This window comes from Carlito syrichta, unplaced genomic scaffold (assembly GCF_000164805.1).
Source record: "Carlito syrichta isolate Samal-C Ts95f unplaced genomic scaffold, Tarsius_syrichta-2.0.1 Scaffold74290, whole genome shotgun sequence".
NCBI lineage: Eukaryota > Metazoa > Chordata > Mammalia > Primates > Tarsiidae > Carlito > Carlito syrichta.
The window spans coordinates 66,744-87,154 of NW_007018386.1; the positions used below are offsets into that span (position 1 = coordinate 66,744).

The 20,411-nt window shown below is 41.0% G+C and overlaps 1 protein-coding gene across 1 annotated transcript in view; it reads right to left on the bottom strand.

Moving 5' to 3' along the window:
- Positions 1 to 20,411, bottom strand: part of PRKDC (protein kinase, DNA-activated, catalytic polypeptide) — a 134,460-nt gene that overhangs the window by 45,874 nt on the left and 68,175 nt on the right. Inside the window, exons 33-41 of the mRNA XM_008053434.2 lie at positions 19,446 to 19,558; positions 18,616 to 18,747; positions 16,835 to 17,014; positions 15,249 to 15,454; positions 12,929 to 13,067; positions 11,691 to 11,879; positions 10,515 to 10,739; positions 9,037 to 9,145; positions 6,795 to 6,906 (exon numbers count right to left, since the gene is read on the bottom strand). Coding sequence (XP_008051625.2) covers positions 6,795 to 6,906; positions 9,037 to 9,145; positions 10,515 to 10,739; positions 11,691 to 11,879; positions 12,929 to 13,067; positions 15,249 to 15,454; positions 16,835 to 17,014; positions 18,616 to 18,747; positions 19,446 to 19,558 — 1,405 coding nt within the window. The remainder of the gene's footprint in view (positions 1 to 6,794; positions 6,907 to 9,036; positions 9,146 to 10,514; positions 10,740 to 11,690; positions 11,880 to 12,928; positions 13,068 to 15,248; positions 15,455 to 16,834; positions 17,015 to 18,615; positions 18,748 to 19,445; positions 19,559 to 20,411) is intronic.

Genomic DNA, 20,411 nt, shown 5'->3' on the forward strand with positions numbered 1-20,411 from the left:
ACTTGGAAACCAAGAGATACTGCTGAGGGGGTACATGGAATCTTCCCAGAATTCTACATCCAGGGAAAACATCCTTCAGGAATGACAAATGAAATAAGGATATCTTCAGAGAAAGAAAAAACCCAACAATTCATCACCAGTAGACTGTATGACAAGAACTGCCCAATGAACTATTTCAGGCTGAGAATAATGATACCAGAGGAAAATGTGGCCCTTTAGGAACAAACGACGAGCATCAGAAATGGTATTTATAAAATGACATATTTTGGCCAGGTGCAGTGGTTCACACCTGTAATCCCAGCAATTTGGGAGATGGAGGCGAGAGGACTGCCAAAGCCCAGGGGTTTGAGACCAGCCTAGGCAACTTGGCGAGACCTTGTCTCTACCATTAAAAAAAAAGAAAATCAGCTGGGCATGGTGGTACGCCTGGAACTCCCGCTACTTGGGAGGCTGAGGCAGAAGGATCCCCTGAGTCCAGCAGGTCAAGGCTGTGGTGGCTGTGAGTGTGCCACTACACTCCAGCCTGGGTGACAGACTAAGACTCCGACTCAAAAATCAAACAAACAAAAAACGTATTATATGGTCTTCCCTCCCTCCCTCCCTCCCTGCCTCCCAGAGTTTCACCCTGCCACCCAGGCTAGAGTACAGTGGCACACTCACAGCCACTGCAGCCTCAACCTGCTGGGCTCAGGTGGTACTTCAGCCTCAGTCTACCAAGTAGCTAGAACCACAGGCATATGCTACCACACCCAGCTAATTTTTTAAAAAATTTATTGTAGGCTGGGCTCAGTGGCTCAGCCTGTAATCCCAGCACTTTGGGAGGCTGAGGCAAGTGTATTGCCTGAGCCCACTGGTTCAAGACCAGCCCAGGCAACTTGGCAAGACCTAACTAAAAAAAATTTTTAACAACCCCCAAAATTTACTGTAGAGACATGGCCTCACCAAGTTGCCCAGGTTGGTCTTGAATATCTGTGAACTCAGGCAATCCTCTTGCCTCCACCTCCCAAAGTGCTGGGATTACAGACGTGAGCTACCATGCCTGGCTTAAAGTGTATTTTCTAACCACAATGCCATTAATTTAGAAACCGGTAACAATAATATAGCAAGAAAATCCATGTATTTAGAAATTAAAACACTTTTAAATATCTCATGAATCAAAAGTAAGTCTTACAAGAATTAGAAAATATTTTGAACTGATACACAACTTTGCAAACTGTAGCTATAGCATTGCTTAGAGGGACACATATAACTTTAAATGCTTATATTACAGGAGAACAGGTATAAAATCAAAGGTGACACTTTCTACTTTAAGAAACAACAAAAAAAGGCAAAATAAATCTAAATAAATAGAATGAAAAATACAGTAAAGATGAGACAAGTCAATGAAACAGAAAACTGATAGATAATAAAGAAAAAATTAACAAAGCCAAAAGCTGGTCTTCTGAGAACAACAAAATTGACCTCAGCCTAGACAAATAAAGGGGGAAAAAAAGAACAGGAATCTCCAATGTGAGGAATGAAAATGGGGTTCCCACCACAAATACTACAAATAGTAAAACGCGGAAGAGAATAATGTGAACAATTTTATACCAACAATATGACAACTTAGATGAAATGGACACATTTATTTAAAAAATTTTAAAAAGCAGCCATTAAAAAAAATGAAATGGACAAGGTTACTGAAAAATACAATTTAACAAAACTGACACAAAAAGAAATAGAAAATTTAAATGCAAGCCGGGCTCGGTGGCTCAGCCTGTAATCTCGCGCCTTTGGGAGGCTGAGGTGAGTGGATTGCCTGAGCCCACAGGTTCGAGACCCGCCTGGGCAGGCGAGACCTCATCTCTACAGTAAAATCAAAAAATCAGCCAGGCGTGGTAGCACATGCCTGTAATTCCGGCTACTCGGAAGGCTGAGGCGGAAGGATCGCCGGAGCCCAGCAGGTCGAGGCCGTGGTGTCCGGGAGCGGCCACTGCACTCCAGTCTGGGTGAAAGAGTGAGACTCCAACTCAAATATATATATATATATATATATACATGGATAAATAAATTGTTCCTACAAAGGCCGAAGCTGTTAAAGACTGGCACTGTGAAATGTAATTCTGACATAGACCTCCTGGGCACACTTGGTTTGGGAGTCCTCAATTTCCCATGCAACTCATCAACGTAATGCATCAAATAAACATAATCATTTCCAGCACTTCTCTTTTTAGTAGGAAGAAGAATAAATCTTGTCATATTGCAGGGACCCCCTTGGGAAATGTCAAGTACAGTTTAGGCAGAAAGATGTCCTGAAAGTTTTATTTTACTGTATTAAATTTTGCATTTAGGATTCAATTTGGGGAAGGCAAAAATCAAAAGTTGTCAGGAGATTTGAACACTTAAGTTAGGTTCAAGGGTGCCTGAAATTTTATTGGCTACTTATTAATTAAAAATGAAAGTATGCCGGGCTCGGTTGCTCAGCCTGTAATCCCAGCGCTCTGGGAGGCTGAGATGAGTGGATTGCCTAAGACCGTGGGTTCGAGACTCACTTAGGCAACTTGGGGAGACCTCATCTCTGCAATAAAAAAAAAAACAAAATTAGCCGGGCGTGGTAGCGCATGCCTGTAGTTCCAGCTACTTGGAAGGCTGAGGCGGAAGGATCACCAGAGCCCAGCAGGTCAAGGCTGCAGTGGCCGGGAGCAGCCACTGCACTCCAGTCTGGGTGACAGAGTGAGACTCCAACTCAAAAAAAAAAAAAATTGAAAGTATTCTGGGAGTATACCTGGAGGAACTCAAATCACTCCATAAAAAAAACATACCCACATGTGCACGTTTATTGCAGCATTTACACAATAGCAAAAACATGGAACAACCATGCTGGCCATTGAAAGAAGACTGGATAAAGGTTTTTTTAAAAAATGCAGTACATATACATGATGGAATATGATGCAGTCACAAAGAAGGACACATTATGAACGTCACAGCAACTTGGTTGGACTTAGAATCTATAACACTGAATGATCGTTCACAGGAACAAAGAACTGAGTCTCACACGTTCTCACTCATAAGCAGACCTTGAACAATTATCCCAATACTAAATGAAAGGGATTGGCAGTAGTGGAAAACAACTGGGGGAAGGGGGGTATGACACATCATCAACAAGGGTACCTGCATAATGAACATTTGTGGACCTAACCCTGAATTATACCCCCATCTTTAAAATAAAAAATTAAAAAAAAAAAAGAAAATCTAAATTCTACTAAGGAAATTATATATATAATATTATGCATAATATTATGATGCAATTCAATATCCATTCATGATAAAACAAAACAAAACTCGATGAAAACCAGGACAGAAGGAAATTCCCTCAATTGGATAAAGGCAACTATGAAAAACTCTTATCATTTTTTAAAGTAAATGAGTGAAGTGAGACAAAGATGCTCACTTCAGCACTTATATTCAAGACTGTTCTCGAGGTTATCACCAATTCAACAAGGTGAGAAAAATAAATGAATGGCATAAAGTTCAGAAAGGACCAAGTAAAACCGATCCTTATCTGCATATGATGTGAAATGAGAGAAAATCCTAGAGAATCTGTAAAACAAAATTAAAACCTAGTAAGTGACGTTAGCAAAGATACAATGTTAATATATAAAAAGGAATAGGTATGAGCAGCAAACAATTGAAAAATACTCCATCTATAACTGTCAAAAAGCATAAAATACTTAGAAATAAATCACAAAAAACATTCAAGAACCCCAAGATGAAAAAATAAAAATCATTGAAATCAAGAGGATCTCAATAAACAGAAATACCGTATTTATGAATTGGATAACTCTATATTGTTAAAATGACAATTCCCCAAATTGATCTATAGTCAGTATAGTTGCAATAAAAAATCTCAGCAGTTTTTCTTTGTAGAAATTGACAAGCAGATTCTAAAATGCAAATATAAATGCACATCAATTAAAATAAACAAAGCAATTTTCTTTTCTTTTCTTTTCCTTTTTTTTTTTTTTTTGAGTTGGAATCTCACTCTGTCGGCCAGGCTGGAGTGCAGTGACACACTCACCATCACCCCAGCATTAACCTGCGAGGCTCAGGCTATCCTGTGTCAGTCTCCCAAGAAGCCAGAACTACAGGTGTGCGCTACCACGCACAGCTAATTTTTTGATTTATTGTAGAGATGAGGTCTCACCAAGTTACCCAGGCTGTTCTAGAACCCATGTTCTCAGGCAATCCTCTCACCTCAGAACAATTTTCATAAGGAAAGTCAAAGTTGGAAAATTCACTCTGTCTGATTTCAATACTTACTATAAAGCAACATTAATAAACACAGGTTGATATTGTGAAAAGATATAAAACAAGAGCTAGAAAAGAGCATTCAGAAATATACCCACACATATACGGTCAACTGATTTTCAAAAAAGGTGCCTAGGAAATTCAATTATGAAAGAAAGGCTTTTGAGTCAATGCGTCTAGATAAATAGGCATCTATGTGGAAAAATTCACATCTACTCCCAGCCTCACACCATCTACAAATATTATCTTCCAATGTATCAGAGACCTAAATGTAAACACTAAAACCATAATAGTTTTAGAAGAAAACAGGAGAATAACCGCAAGATGAGCCTGCAATATCAGCTTGAAGGGGCTCCTGCTGAAACAGCTAGACATAAAATAAATAAGGACAGCAATGGGCTACATTCCACCCAATAAAACTGGAATCTGTAGTAATAATTTTTAAAATAAAAAATAGATGGAAGAGAAGAGAGGTGCTTCCTTACAAGAAGATGTAGACTGATAAACATGGAATGCGTGATCAGAGTCAGAAATTATTACTGCAAGTCTCAAGGCATCTCTCACATTACTCATTAGTTGCAAAGAAAACAAAATCAGCATTATACAGTGCAGAGACCAGACAATAATTTAACCAGGCAATCACAATTACTATTACCTGTAAGAGGCAAGTGGGCACTGTGGCCCACATGTTATGTGCTAGCCTGAGAAGAAGTATTGTGGCTAGGGGTGGGTCATTTGTGTTGATCTGAAGAAACATAAGACAAACCCAAACAGGAATATTTCTCAAAAGTGTCAACACTGTGAAAGACAAAGAAAAGCTAAGGAATAGCTCCAGATTGAAGGGGACTAAAAAGACACATCAACATGCAGTACATGTACGGAACCTGTCTTAGATGGGGAGAAAATGCCACAAAGGACATTATTGGGACAATTGACAAAACTGAAGTTAGGCTGCGGATTAAAACTGAAAGCACTGAAATTGATATTTGAACTGTGGCTATATAAGATAATATTCTTTTCCTTAGGAAATGCACAGAGGCAAAGGGACATGATGTATCCAACTTATACTCAAATGCTTCAGAAAATAAATAACATGTATGTTTTGGAGAGAATAAAAAAGCCAGTATGGCAAAATGTTAAAAATGTTACCAAAAACGGCCGGCATGGTGGCTCATGCCTGAAATTCCAGTACTTTGGGAAGCTGAGGCGGGAGGATTGCTTGAACCCAGGAGCTGGAAACCAGCCTAGGCAACATGATGAGAACCTGTCTCTACAAAACATCAAAAAATTAGGCAGGCATGATGGTGCACAACTATAGACCCAGCTAATTGGGAGGCTGAGGCAGAAGGATTGCCTGAGCCCAGGAAGTAGAGGTTGCAGTGAGCCATGACAGCATCACTGTACTCCAGCTTGGGTAATAGAGTGAGACCCTGACTCAAAAGAAAAAAAGCTACTGCCAACAACAACAAAAAAATCAGTTTGTTTGGGTAAAAGATACACAGGAGAAAACTACTTTTCTTGCAACTTTTCCACAAGTGGGAATTTATTTCAAAATAAATAGTTAAGGCTGGGATCAGTGGCTCAGCCTGTAATCCCAGCACTTTGGGAAGCAGATGTGAGTAGATTGCCTGAGCCCACGAGATTGAGACCAGTCTGGGCAACTTGGTGAGACCTTGTCTCTACAATTAAAAAAAAAAAAAAAAAGTCAGGCATGGTAGTGCATGCCTGTAGTTCCGGCTATTTGGAAGGCTGAGGCAGAAGGATCGCTGGAGCCCAGCAGGTTGACGCTGGGGTGGCTGTGAGTGTGCCACTGCACTCCAGGCTGGATGACGGAGTGAGACTCCCAACTCGAAAAAAAAAAAACGTAGTGGAGGAAATAATGGAAGAATGCTACACCTGGGGTCAGGTCGTTGAGTCTTATTTTCTATGGACATCTGTGCAGTATAAATCACTATCTCTCTGATTCTACTCTTCCCTCGCATACCTGGTCAGGGTCTGCACTGTGAATTGCACAGGGTCATTATGGGGTGGGAAAAGATGACATGACAATGATATCAGACCTGGGAAATGACACACAACTGTATAATGAGCTGGGAAGTAGGAGGTGAGAGTGTCACAAATCCAAGTTGTAATAGTAGAAAAAAATCATTATGCAGTAATCTTCTCTGCTGCCAGCTCATTACTGGAAATGCAGTCGTGAGAGAGAAGCAGATGCACACTGCCCCACTATTACTGCTCGGTCACTGCCTGAAGCTTGTCCATGACCAGCCACCAGCATCATGGTGGCTACCAGCAGCAGCTGGAAGTATTTCCATAGGGCAAGTGGGACAGAGGACATGCTGCGGATACAGAGTTCTTTGAGAGTAACTTAAATGGAAAATAGGCAAGATAGAAGATAACTACACTAGACTCAAACCCCCCTTAAACCACGATGTGGAAGAAAAACCATTGTGGCAATTTCAAAAAAGAATTTGAAACACAGCGGGTTCAAAAGGACCACGTCTTACCGATTTGTGATGATGTCATCCCAGATGTTCATTGGGTCCATTTTAGCATCTGGATATCTGTTTGTCCAGGTTTTTAGAAGTCTTTTCAAGGGAACCTGAGATGACAAATTGCCTAAAAATAATATTAGATAGATGATCATAGCCATAGCTCAATGATAAGACCAACTGACAATGCGAGATCATCAGTAGTAAATAGAAATTTAGCTCATATTTCTTGTCCAAATTTTTTAAAAAATAATTTTATTATTTAGTTTACAAAAGGAATACAAAGTTATCACACTAAATTTAATATATGCTGACATTTAAACTCAAAAGGATATAAAGATGGAGTAATAAACATACACACTTCTTTTAAATTTACTGAGTCATCAGTCCTTCAGCTGTAATTCCAAAACCTAAAAAGCACTGATAGCTGAAAACATTTTGATAGAGCTGCAACAAATTTTCTTGGTGGTAAAATCAGATTTATTTTTTTTTTTTGAGTTGGCATCTCACTCTGTCACCTGAGGCTGGAGTGCAGTGACACACTCACGCCCACTCCAGCGATAACCTGCTCCCCCGGCGTTCCTTCCGCCTCAGCCTTCCAAGTAGCTGGAACTACAGGTGTACGTTAACATGCCTAGATAATTTTTTGTTTTATTGTAGAGACGGGGGTCTAACCGTTGCCCGGGCTGGTCTCAAACCCGTGGGCTCAGGCAATCCTCTCGCCTCAGCCTCCCAAAGTGCTGGAATTACAGCCTTGAGCCTTCACACCTGGCCAAAATCAGATCTTAATTGGCATAGGGACACTTATGTTTTCTGTTTATGCTATTAATGTGAATTCTCACAACTTCAGCCAGAGCAGCAACATTGAGTTAATTATGGAATGCTGCCCCAGACTCCAGTGTGCACAGGTTACATTTCTAATATCTAAAACAATCTGGCCTCAAGGTTCTCAGAAAAGGGATTCATAATCATCCTCATAAAACTGAAATTTCACTTTGTTAATGTTTAAAGCTTCAGTTTTCTCTATTGGTGGAAAGCAGTGGTTAGGAACACGAGTTTAGATGAGACAGACCTGGGCTCAAAATTTGGATCTTTCACTTATTAGCTTAGGCAAGTCATTTAATGTCTCTAAGCCTCTATAAAATGGCGGAAAACAGTCTACATCTAACAGGCTGTAAAAAAAACAAGTAATATCAATGTAGCCAAGTAATATCAATGAAGAGATTAAAACAGCTCCTGGAAAACAGAAAGCATTTAAGAAACAATACATCGTAATAATGTACTTGAAAAATAATTTTCTAAATTTAAAACAGAGAACAATTAAACACAAATACCAGTTTTTATTAGTATTCTGAAAAGTATCTTTCATAACTATTTTTCATTATTTAGGAAAAAACTGATATTCAGATTTACAACTAAAACCTTTCACTTTTTTTTTTTTTTTTTGAGTTGGAGTCTCACTTTGTTAGCCAGACTGGAGTGCAGTGGCATGCTCATGGCCACCACAGCTCTGACCTCTGGTCTCAGGTGATCCTTCCTTCTCATCCTTCAAAGTAGCTGGAACCACAGGCATGCACCACCACACCCAGCTACTTTTTTGATTTATTGTGGAGATTGATTGTTTAATGTATTGCCTTGCCAAGTTGCCCAGGCTGGTCTCAAATCCCTGGGCTCAGGCAATCCTCTCTCCTCTACCTCCCAAAGTGCTGGGATTACAGGCGTGAGCCACTTCACCTGGCAGACGTGTTACTTTTGCAAAGATGTATTCTTTCTCTTAGATGGCCTCCCACAGGCACTGGGACTAAAGCCATTCATTAGCAGCACAAAGGCCTTCCTGCTCCACACACGGCCACCCACAACCTCCCTGTCCTCTCCTCCGGCCTGGGTACCTTGTATTCAGTCACAATATCCTAGCACCTGAGAAGCACCACAGTCTTCTGTCAGGCAAGGCTCTGCAAACCCCTGCCTCTTCCACACTTGGCAGCCCTTCGGTCCTGAAAGGCTTTACCACCCTCAATCCCGCTGCACACAAGTCCTCTGGAGTCACCCCACTGCTCTGAAAGCCTCATCAAGCTAGGCCTAGAACAGTGCCTGATCATTTAAAACATTTATCTCAATGATACATATTTGTACAAATTCAATGCAGTTTTTAACCCGTGCATTTAAAAAACATGTACTTTCAATAAGCAAAAAACTTAAAGCTAAAATTCTTCTATATTTAGAAATAAGAAAACTAATGGCAAGATAAAATAATTACCTTGTTTGCTTATAAAGCTGATGAACTCCTGAATTTCTGTTAAAGCTTGTAGAGACTGCAATTTGGTAAGTCTACTTCTATGCAAAAGGACATCAATACTAGAATAATTCTTTTAAAAAAAAAACGCATTTATAAGTCTTGTTACAAGTCACATCACAACTTTAAATTTTTACTGCAGTTCTCTAAAACATGAAATATAGCAACTACTCTCTATATATGCCAATTACCCAATGTGTCTCAGAGTGGTTAATAACTAGGTCACAGAAACAATTAACAAATGGTTTAAAATTAAAATAGAATTTTTAGGGTTTCAACCAAATTTTGGTTCAACAAAATCAATAAAATCAATATTATCAGGCTATCACTGCCAGCATTTGCCATCGCTTTTTAAAAATCCCAACATCTTGAAATATAAAACTGAAAACTACAGAAGCGAACTTTCTTCTTTGATAAACTTCTTCTTGAATGTACAATCAATTTCAAAACAGTCAAATAAAAATGAAAGCAATGAATGATTATGTTTCTTTTCTTTTTCTTTTGAGTCAGAGTCTCATTTGTTGCAGTCTGGAGTGCAGTGGCACACTCACGGCTACCACAGACTTGACCTGATGGGCTCAGGAGATCCTTCTGCCTCAGCCTTCTAAGTAGCTGGAACTATACAGGTATGCACTACCACACCTGGCTTACATATATATTTTTTTTTATTTATGAGGTCTCACCAAGTTGCCCAGGGTGGTCTCAAACCCCTGAGCTCAGGCAATCCTTTTGCCTCGGCCTCCCAAAATGCTAGGATTACCGGCTTGAGTCACCTTGCCTGGCCAATGATTATGTTTCTATGCTAAATGTTACTAACATATGCTAAATGTTGTTAACTGAGACACTGACTAACAATCAAACAAATAACTATCAGAAGATTCTTAGAAAAGCGAAAAGGAAAGAAGGAACAGCAGGAAATAAAGGGAAGGCCAGGCCTAGTGGCCCTTTGCCTGCTATCCCAGCATTTTGGGAGGCTGAAGCAGGAGGATGGCTTAAGTCCAGGGGTTTAGGACTGCGGTGAGCTATGCCACTGCATTCCAGCCTGGGCAACAGAGCAAGATCTTGTCTTAGAAAAATCAAAAAATAGTAAAAAAAAGAAAATGGAACATCAGTCCATGTTCTCTACAAAGCAACCAAAGTTCTGTTCTACTTCTCCAACTAGAAAAGTCTACTCTCAAGTTTTCTTTAACAGTATGAGAAAGACAAGAACTCAAGGAAAAAACAAAACATGCAACATTTAAACACAAAACAAAAAAATTTAAAAAGGCATTAAGGTAAGGACAGAGCAAAGAACAATATTAGAAGAAACTAAAAAAATAGAAGAAGAAAATGAGTGGTATGAAAAAAACTTGAAAACTTTTGGTTGTTGATTTTTTTCTTGAGTTTACTGACTTCTAAAAAATACAAAGATGGTATATTTTAGGCGATTCTGTCTGTCTTACCTGCATAAACATCTGAATGCCACTGTCAATGTAGTATTTGGCTCTGTCAACATCATCCTGCAAGAGGTACAGCAGACTCAGCTCCTGGTTGTAATGAAGCTCCAGGAGAGCCTTCTGGAGCTCCTCGTGCATGGCCTCATCAACAAACGTCAGCAGGGACTGGTCAGCCTCTCCTTGGAGCAGCAACTTCAGTTTGCTGCGGATCACGTATGGCAGGTATGTCTCCTAAGGACCATCAACATCTACTTGTAACTTCAGAAAGCCCATCCAAGTATGCCTAATGATTTTATTTCTATAATATTCTTTGCTTAAAAAAATCCCTTTTTTTTGGAGTTGAAATCTCACTCTGTCCCCCAGGCTAGAGTGCTACTGCAGCCTCAACCTGCTGGGCTCAGGCAATCCTTCCACTTCGGCCTTCCAAGTAGCTGGAACTATAGGTATGCACCAGCGTGCCCAGCTACATTTCTTTTTTTAATTGTAGAGGCGAGGATCTTGCCAAGTTGCCCAGGCTGGTCTTGAACCCCTGGGCTCAGACAATTCTCTCACCTCAACCTCCCAAAGTGTTGCAATTACAGGCGTGAGCCACCATGCCCAGCCCTTTGAGAAAATTTATAAGTCAAGATTTTCAGCCAAGGTGATGCCATCTTGTGTTTCAAACCTAAAACTACAATTTTAAAAACAAGTTCATCTAAAACAGCATTGTTTTGTAACCACAGAATATAAGAACTTGTTCCACAGAAAATGGAGACTACTTTTAGCTGGAAGATGACTTGGATGTTATACACAAGCTGAGGAATTTACAAGCGGTCAAAACGGTGTAGTGTGAAGAGACCAGGAGAGCCATCTGCCCCAGCACTGGGTGGCATGGGTGCTGCTGGGAATCCGGAACAACTTCTTGGGATATGAGAGACAACAGGAAACATTCTTTCGTGTGTTCACATCAGGAATGCTAATATTTGGTCTAAAACTTATCTCATTTATTTTGAAAGGGTCAGCTACAAATGATAAGAGATTCAACAGTGCTACAGAGTTTGGAGGGAGGGGAAGAGGTTACGTAAATATCCGAACACTTCACAACTACCACGTTTTTGAAAAGTTTTAAACAATTTTGTTAATTAGAAAATACCCGACCACTTAAAATATTTATTGTAATGCATTAAAAATAATTCTACCCACCTGATAAAACGGTTTACTCCACATTTTATTCAGGTCTGGTGGGTCCTCCCTGTCTACAGCAGCTGTAGAACAATAAGCGAGTGATTTCCATTCAGCGAGGTGGTTGTAGCAGTCAAGGGATGCAAGTTCCCAAAAATCCTTTTCTGCTTTTGTGGGCGCACCATCCACCCACTCTTGTTTATTGAGAGCCTGGCAGAGAAGGGTTAACATGATTATTTTACAAAGTTGGAAAGAATATCGATGCAAAGAAAAAGGTGGTGTAACAATCACACTAAAGACGATCATTTTCAGCTTTATGACAAAGGGGGAGAGAAAAGGGAAAATATTCAGTAACACTGCAAGAGAAACAAAGCAGTAACAAATGAATAAAAACTCTAACCAGAAGGAAGCCATTTCTCTGAGAAACTTACCAATGAAATCAATTAGTAAGACTGATGACCTTTAATGGCTCATAATTTGATTTAAATCAATAGTGTGGGTTTACTTAACATTTGCAGAAAACCACAGAGAATTTTAAAACCTGAATTGCTTGCTCATTCAGGAGTCTCACAGGTCACAGACCCTGAATTTCAACACCTATGCTTAGATGGTCACTGGCAACTCAAAACACAAAATGTACATAATTGAATCTACAGTCAGCTTCTAAAATTTTTCTTTACTTATTTACAAATTTGTTACCAATGGAAAGAAAATCCACTCAAATACAAATCGTATAATATATATCACACATAGAAATAACATTGTACTAGTTGCTTTTTGGTTTTTTTTGAGCTGGAGTCTCACTCCAGTTCTCAGGCTGGAGTGCAGTGGCATGATCACAGCCAACCCAGTGTCAATCTGTTGGACTCTGGCGACCCTTCCGGCTCAGCCTTCCAAGTAGCCGGAACTACAGGTGCATGCTACCATGCCCGGCTAATTTTTTATTTATTGTAAAGATGAGGTCTCGCCAAGTTGCCCAGGCGGGTCGCGAACCCGTGGGCTCAGGCAATCTACTCACCTTGGATTGCCCAAGTGCTGGGATCACAGGCTGAGCCACTGAGCTTGGTCACATGGTACCATTTTATGGCATGGTAGGTCCTCACTTATCATCAAGAGGTTCTTGGAAACTGTGTCTCTAAGCAAACCAGGTGTAACGTAGCCAATTTTTTCCCTCACCAACGTTATAATGAAAAGACACTGAAGCAAAGAGTGGTATTCAAAGACCTGTTGTAGCTTGTTTTGCTAGAGATCAATTTTACCTCATTATACTGCTTGGCAGCTTCAGAATAATCACTTCTGGCTTCTGCTAATAACGCATTCTGAGTGATTTGCTTTGTTCCTATCTCACTGCTAAAAATACCACGGAGGACATCATATTCTCCAATTGATCTGTACAGCCTATAAAAAAACAAAAAGAGATCCAAATCAATGAACACATCATTGTAAAATAATTGTTTTCTAGTGAAATGATACTAAATTAAGATGGCACACATTACATTAACTAGAGAAGATATTCATGTTATTTTTATTTTGCTAAAAATATAAAATTCAAAAAAACTTTAAAGTTAGTTGGGCCTTACTATTTTTTATTCAGACAGAAATTATTCTAATGTGCATTCAATGTGAAACCTGAAAAAATTCACAATGTATAAATCATTCCATTAAATAAGCTGCTTCAGTATTAATCCATTACAATATCTACAGGTAACTCATCTGGAATCCTTATCTAGCCCTAAAAATCCCAGAAGCAAGTAAATAAATAATAAAATAAAAACAATCCTGACTCTACCAATGCCACGTTTAATTCATGTTCTATGAACCATCTCAATTCCGTTTACGAGTAATTTCCTTGCAGCCTTAATATTTGCTAGTTACCTCTGTACCTTAATGAAACTCTCACTTGAGCCTATCGACCAAAGTCCCCTATGCACAATGCTCTTCACTCAGTGGTCATCAGGTTTGCGATCTTTCTCCAGGAAACTTCTTTTCCACCTTCACGGCTCAACCCAATGTCATCTCTTCCTAAATCCGCAGTCACCTGACCAGCCAGCCAAGGGCTACTTCCTTCTTGGTTCTCTGGCTATTCAGTTCCCTTCTTGGGTACTAGAGTTCTTATATTGACATCAAACGTACTCTGCAAGCTCTCTCTCTGACCCTACTGATTTTGAACTTAGATCAAAATCTAACAGATGTGGTTCTCTTTGCTTTGTTGATAGAGGATTAAAGATAATATATCAGAGGAAAAGGTGGGTAGGTCGGTGGTAGAAGAGCAGCTCACAGCCTCACAGTTAAGGAGTCCATGAACTCAGAAAAAAAGATATCACCTTACATACACCTGACATTGGTCACCAGGTCCCTGGATTGAATACACCATAACATAGTCAGAACAGTGGCCGTGACATATTAAGGAAAGGCTAGATTATGTTCACAATACTTTGCAAGGAATGCAAAAATATCACATACAAAAGCATGAGGATATATTTAATAAAGGTAGGAAAAAATGTGGAAGGCTTAGGACCTTAATAGTTGCATGCTCCATTTACTCAAGCAAATACATATTATTTGGACTTCTCACTCTTTGAAAATACTAAACATGTAAGATGTTACCTAATGTCCCTTTACACATCTGAAGCAATGAGATGTGCAAACTCGGGATAAAATCAGTATCGCCCAGAGGCCCTCTCTGAATTGCACAGGCATTTTACCTCAGTACTCTGCCTCTCCTGGTACTCACCGTCTCCTACTTTGTACTATAGTCAGTTATATGTAAAGTACATACATTTCCTACTGGATTGTTAGTTTTGTGAGTCTGTGATCAATGTCTAATCCATTTTCACATCTCCTTGACATGTGGTACAGTGCCTTACACATTCAGTGTTAGGGAAGAAAGACATGAATTAACAACAAAACAGCAGAAAGCACAAGGATTCCCACCCTTGCCTTTATTATCTTAAAAAAAAAAAAAGAAAGAAAGAAATAGAACCTAAAGCCCTAAAAATAAGTATTACAAAACAGAAATTCAAATTAGATTTCAATCCTAATCTAACAGCCTCCTTAGAAGTAGGTACTGTCTAATTTCATATGAAAAAGCCACTAGTAAGGGAAGAAACAGACACAATGCAAAATGGCACAAGTACAATTTGGGAATTTGTTTTTCCCAAATAAACAAAGTAATTCGATTAAACTGTTTCTGAAAGTTTGAGTTCTGCTTAAAATAATCATCCTCTACTCGGTTTAGCAAAGCAGAGAAACACAAAACACTTGTCATTCTAACTTACAGCCACTTTTAGGAAACTAAACTTGGAAGACAACACTGAGTGCAAAAGATTGTATAATGAAAGACACCAACAGGTTTAATCCACGTTCTCCTTCCTAGAGCAAGGCATTCTTTGCCGTGGCAACCATTCTCGACTCCTAGAATGGTACTCAGCCTGAAAGATGCTAAAAAGTATTTCTTTTACAGCAAGGCTCCGACCAACTTTACGGAGTCACTTTCTGCCAAAACAAAGCCAGGTTCTTCCTGCGCTACGCTGGTCAACTCCACAAAGCTCCCTCGAGAACGCCCAAACCTGCTCTTACTTGGCCAGCTCCACCCATCGGACGACGTCGGGAGGGAGGCAGGGCTTCGCTCGGACGCGCTTGGCAGGGGGCGCGGCGGGCGCCAGGCGGAGCAGGGCCTCCTCCAGCAGGCGGACCCCCACGGGCTGCTGCAGGCTGGCGAGGCAGCTGGTGCCCACCGTGGGGGCGTCGAGGCTCAGCAAGGCTGCGTGCTGGCAGCTGACGTCCTGTGAAGCCAGACAAGCGCAACTATTGAGAGCCAGTGGCACCCAGACCGTGTCTTCACAAAGGCGTGATTAGCCTTTCTAAGCACGAAAGTTCTGATGTGAAGTGGTGATATCACCATAGCTTTTTCTGAGTGATTCTATGAACGAATTTCTCCTCAATACTCAACTTGCTTAGCAGACGAAACGACCTTTTAATTTTAAACACCCAATCCATGGATTAAGTTAAAGCAAGAAAAGACAAGTAAAATTTGAAAATAAAGAGAGAGACATACACGAGGGCAGGGAGGACACAAAAACACTGGAAATTGTTTATAAAAAATCGTGTATTTATTCTTACATGTTTAAACTTCAGTCACCCACCAAACACTCTCCATCTGATGCAACACGCCTGTCAAGATGTTTTTCCCACGGCTCACAGCAGTTTCTGAACTCCTCAGTTGGGATGCCTTTGAGTGCTTTTGCCATTTTTTGCTCTACCTTTTCCACACTGGCAAAGTGCTTTCCTCTGAGAACTTTTTTCATCCGGGGAAACAAAAAAAGTTGCTCGAGGTGTGAATGGGAGAATGGGGCATGGGAATGATGCTGTTTGGGGTCAAAAATTGCTGAACATTCAGTGTGGTGTAGGCAGGTATGTTGTCACAGTGGAAGAACCAGTCACCTGTTTGCAACAACTTGGGACGTTTCTTCTGCAAATCATGATGCAACCTTCTTAAAACTTCCAGCTAAAACTTTAGTTGACCATTTGACCCAGAGAAACAAATTCCAAGTGTACAAAACAAGGGGCCTGCCTTCCAAAAGGCAATTACAGTTTTTGGGGGGACCCCTCTCATCCTCATCACTACCCTCTGCTGCTGTAATACTTCTCTATTACTCAAGTACTATGACACTAATGTTCTGTTCTTTATCTGTCTGTGGACTGCCTGTCACCTGTCACCCATCTAAAGTGTAAGCTCCAAGAAGACAGGATTTTTGCCTTTATGTTTTTGCCTTTTTTGTCACTGTGACCCCCTCACTTAGAACAAAGCCAAGCATGAGCTCAATCAACACCTCTTGACTGCAGGAGGCAGGAAAGAATTTGGTGAATACTACATAAGGGAAAAACAACTAAACAAATGTACAGTTTAATCAAACACTAAAGGGACTAGCTTATTACAAAATAAAACATCTTACAATAGCTTTCATTACTGGTTATTCTGTCATATTATCAGTTTTGTGGGGAATAAATTACATCTACCTATTTAGGAAGAGGAATCCAAATAGTACACCCTCTCTTAAACACTTTGTTACTCTCAAGCGCTCCCACTTGGGAAGCACAGTGATGAGGCTATGTGAAGCCAAAGCAGACAATGCATATGTTATGAAGCATATGCAGACTCTTACCTGGATACAAGACACAAAAGGTGGGAAGAAGAGGAAAGTGGCATTAAGAAAATGACTGAAGTCTTGCAGCAACTTTTGAGTGATCATGTCTTTTTCAGACATTGTCTTAAATTTATCCATCTCTTTCAAAATTCCAGAAAACAAACTGCTAAAGAGCTGTTTTGCAATTATTGGGTCCCTCTGTAAGAAATTCAGAACAAAGACAAATTAGAATCTCAAGTGAAAATGTTATAGTTCGTCAATACTATCAGAACTTTATTTGAAAATATAAACTGCTCCAAACACATCTATTATATACCGCAATTCTATTTAGAAAGGTTTATCAGACATTAACAATAGGAGTACTTGAAATTTAATCAAATGTATCTGTCTGATCTATGTTATAGGAGCATGGACCTTTGACCTAGAGAGATGAATTTGAAAGCTGGCTTAATCAATATGCAACCACATAGCTTCTCTCCTGAGTTAAGTCTAGGTCTCCAATTCCTCATCTTTTTTTTTTTTTGAGTTGGAGCCTCACGCTGTCGCCCAGGCTGGAGTGCAGCGGCATGCTCCTGGCCACCACAGCCTTGACCTGCTGGGCTCAGGCAATCCTTTCACCTCAGCCTTCCAAGTAGCTGGAACTACAGGGACACGCCATCACGCCTGGCTAATTTTTTGATTTATTGTAGAGATGAGGTCTCGCCAAGTTGCCCAGGCGGGTCTCAAACCCATGGGGTCAGGCAATCCAAAGTGCTGGGATTACAGGCTGAGCCACCATGCCCGCCCCTATGCCTCATCTTTAAAACAGGGCTACCAGAATACATCTCAGGGGGGCGGTGGTGAAGATTAGTCCAGAGGGTGCATGGCCAGTGCTTGGTAAGATTTTGGAAAAAGATTAGTTCTTAGGTATTATCATCACACCAGTATCATGGTAAAGCTTAAGATAACTGATGCACTCAAATAAAATGCCAACTGATGCTCAGTTTCACCATCCTGACCATTTGAACTGTTAAAACCACCAATGCCATGTCTGAGTTGCAGCTCCATCAAACAGCATGCTGTGCTACCAGACGGTTTACAGCTTTCACCCTACACACTCCACAGCCACGGGAACACCACCCTTTATTACCGTGTATGATATTAGCACCAAGAATAGTTCCTGGCATATAGCCTCTGCATTTGCTAAATGAAGGCATGCATGCATAACTAAGTGAAGTCTAAAAATTACTTTGTTTTAGAAAAGTGCCATCTAAGTAAAACGTGCAAAGTTTATTATTGTTTTAAGAAATAGATTTGTCTTGTTTTAAACTGTTCTCGTGGTTACTGCATAAAATTTTAGAAAATATGGATTAGGATAAATGAAGAAAATAATGATCACTCATAATTATGGCCCACAGAGACGGAGAGCTGGTCCCTGGCACGTGTTGGTCTTCTACTGACATGCATACACTCGTACTCTTACCTGTCCATAACCCACTGGTTCTTGAGTGATCTGTACAGATTCTTTCATTTATGCTCACTCTGCTAAGACAACTGCAGCGGTAATTAAGGTAAATAACACCTTTGGTGCTAGAAAGTCTAAACCAGAATCCAACCACGTAAAAAGACATCATGGAACCAGGACAGGAGATGGCAGAGCCAGGACTTGGAGCAAGGCCTCTATGCCCAGTCTACTGCGCAGGACAAACCAACTTCATCTATGACACAGGGCAGTCTGTCATTTTTCCTTTCACAAAGGAGACCCCTGAACTGTAAACAGATATTCTAACGTCAGCAGAAAACACAGCTGTAACTCTGACCTGGGCCACGGCCTGCAAGGGAGTGATGAGGCTGCTGTGCTTGATCTGAATGTCGGGAAGGTCACCATGACGGTAGCTTCTGTACAGAGTGACCTGGGCATCCTGCTTCATTTTTAACTCACTCTTGATCTCCTGTAACCACCAGAACCAAAGAGGGAGATCAGAATTCTCAGTTAAGACAATGACACCTGTTATTCACAGGGGTTTAGTCACTATGCTTTACCAGTCTATGGTAGGAAATAAATCAAAATAAAATCACTAAGGTACACAGGTTATTTAAATATTTATTACAAAGAAATCTGAACATTCCTGAAATTTAAAAATTTGATTTAAAACTTTTTAGAAACAGATTTGGAGGGCTGTGGTTCCTCGTTACTTCCTGAGAATAAGCCTTGGCTGCAAGGACCGGCGAGATGACCTCCTTCGAGGCCCCCAGCCCACCATCTGACTCTGCCACCCCAGACTCCCCAACCCAGGCACAGTCAGGCACCTGCTGCCTGGAGGTCTCTCTTTGGCATTCCCCTCATCACTTGGTTCCCATCTCAGGTGTTCTCTTTTCAGAGAGGCCTTCCACCACCACCTTCAACACAGGTTTCCCTAGATGTGCTCATCATCAGCTTTATTTCTGATACTACCCATGCTATAACCTCAACTTTTCTGTCACGCGCAATGGACTAAAGCTCCAAAGGGCTTATATCCTGCTTACCTTGGTGCCGCTTGCACCTGGCATATTGCTGGGCACTAAGTATAGTGTACTTATTTCCTTAGTCTGTATCCTACGACATAAAATAGGTATTCTGACCAATCAAATTCTTGAAAAAGATACAAACCTTCTCTCGTTTTTGTTCAGCAACACCTCTTCTGGCATAAATCAGACTGAGTCTTTCTCGGTCCTTGAGAAATCGTCGGCGCAATCTTAGTATTTCCGCCCGACTATCTGTGCCTGGAGAATGTAAAGCAGGTCTGGTTACAGATAGCCAATGAGACCTGCCTCCTTCCCAGAATCCCCTAAAGTGAAAGTGAGGCTGCCTGGCTCCACTTTTATTTTGCTTTGTTTGTTCGTTCATTCATTCATTCATTTATTGAGTTAAGAGTCTCACTCAGTCGCCCAGGCTGGAGTGCAGTAGCACACTCACGGCCACTCGAGCGGCGATCCTTCCGCCTCAGCCTTCCAAGTAGCCGCAACTACAGGCATGTGCTGCCATGACCGGCAACACGTTTAAACTTGTATTTAGTGTTCCCTTAGAGACATGAGACGATGAGGAGCCGCAGGAAAGGCAGCTAAGCAATTCTGGAAGCTGGAGAGCAGGGGGATCAGAGTTGCTACTGCTACTAGCCTCAGCCAAATCCTGGCTCAGCGGTTGAAGAACAGGGAGGAGGGGATGATCATGGAGAAGGATCAGGAGACTTGGGAGCCGGGAGGGCCAAGCCCCTCCAGAGAAGGGAGGAAAGGGAAGCCACTGCAGGGGATGGGGAGACACCGGCAGGACAGCGGAGAAGGCCCTGCATCTGCAATGGGTGAGGACTTCTGAAGCTGGCAGCTGCCTCTCCCGCTAGACCCCCAGAGTGCTGGTGGAAGGCTTCAGAACGCAGGCCAGAGGTTGGAAATCTTGCCTGAGTAATCGATCAGCATAGAGAGCAGATGCCTCAGGTGTTTCAACATCTTTTTCTGGCCCAATTTCCCCTCAGTGACAAGCACATACTCCCAATTTGCATTATTCCAAATGCCTTTTTTGTGCCACGCTTGGAAACACAAGCCAAAACCCCAAATCATCAGACATTTGAGAAAAGCTTCA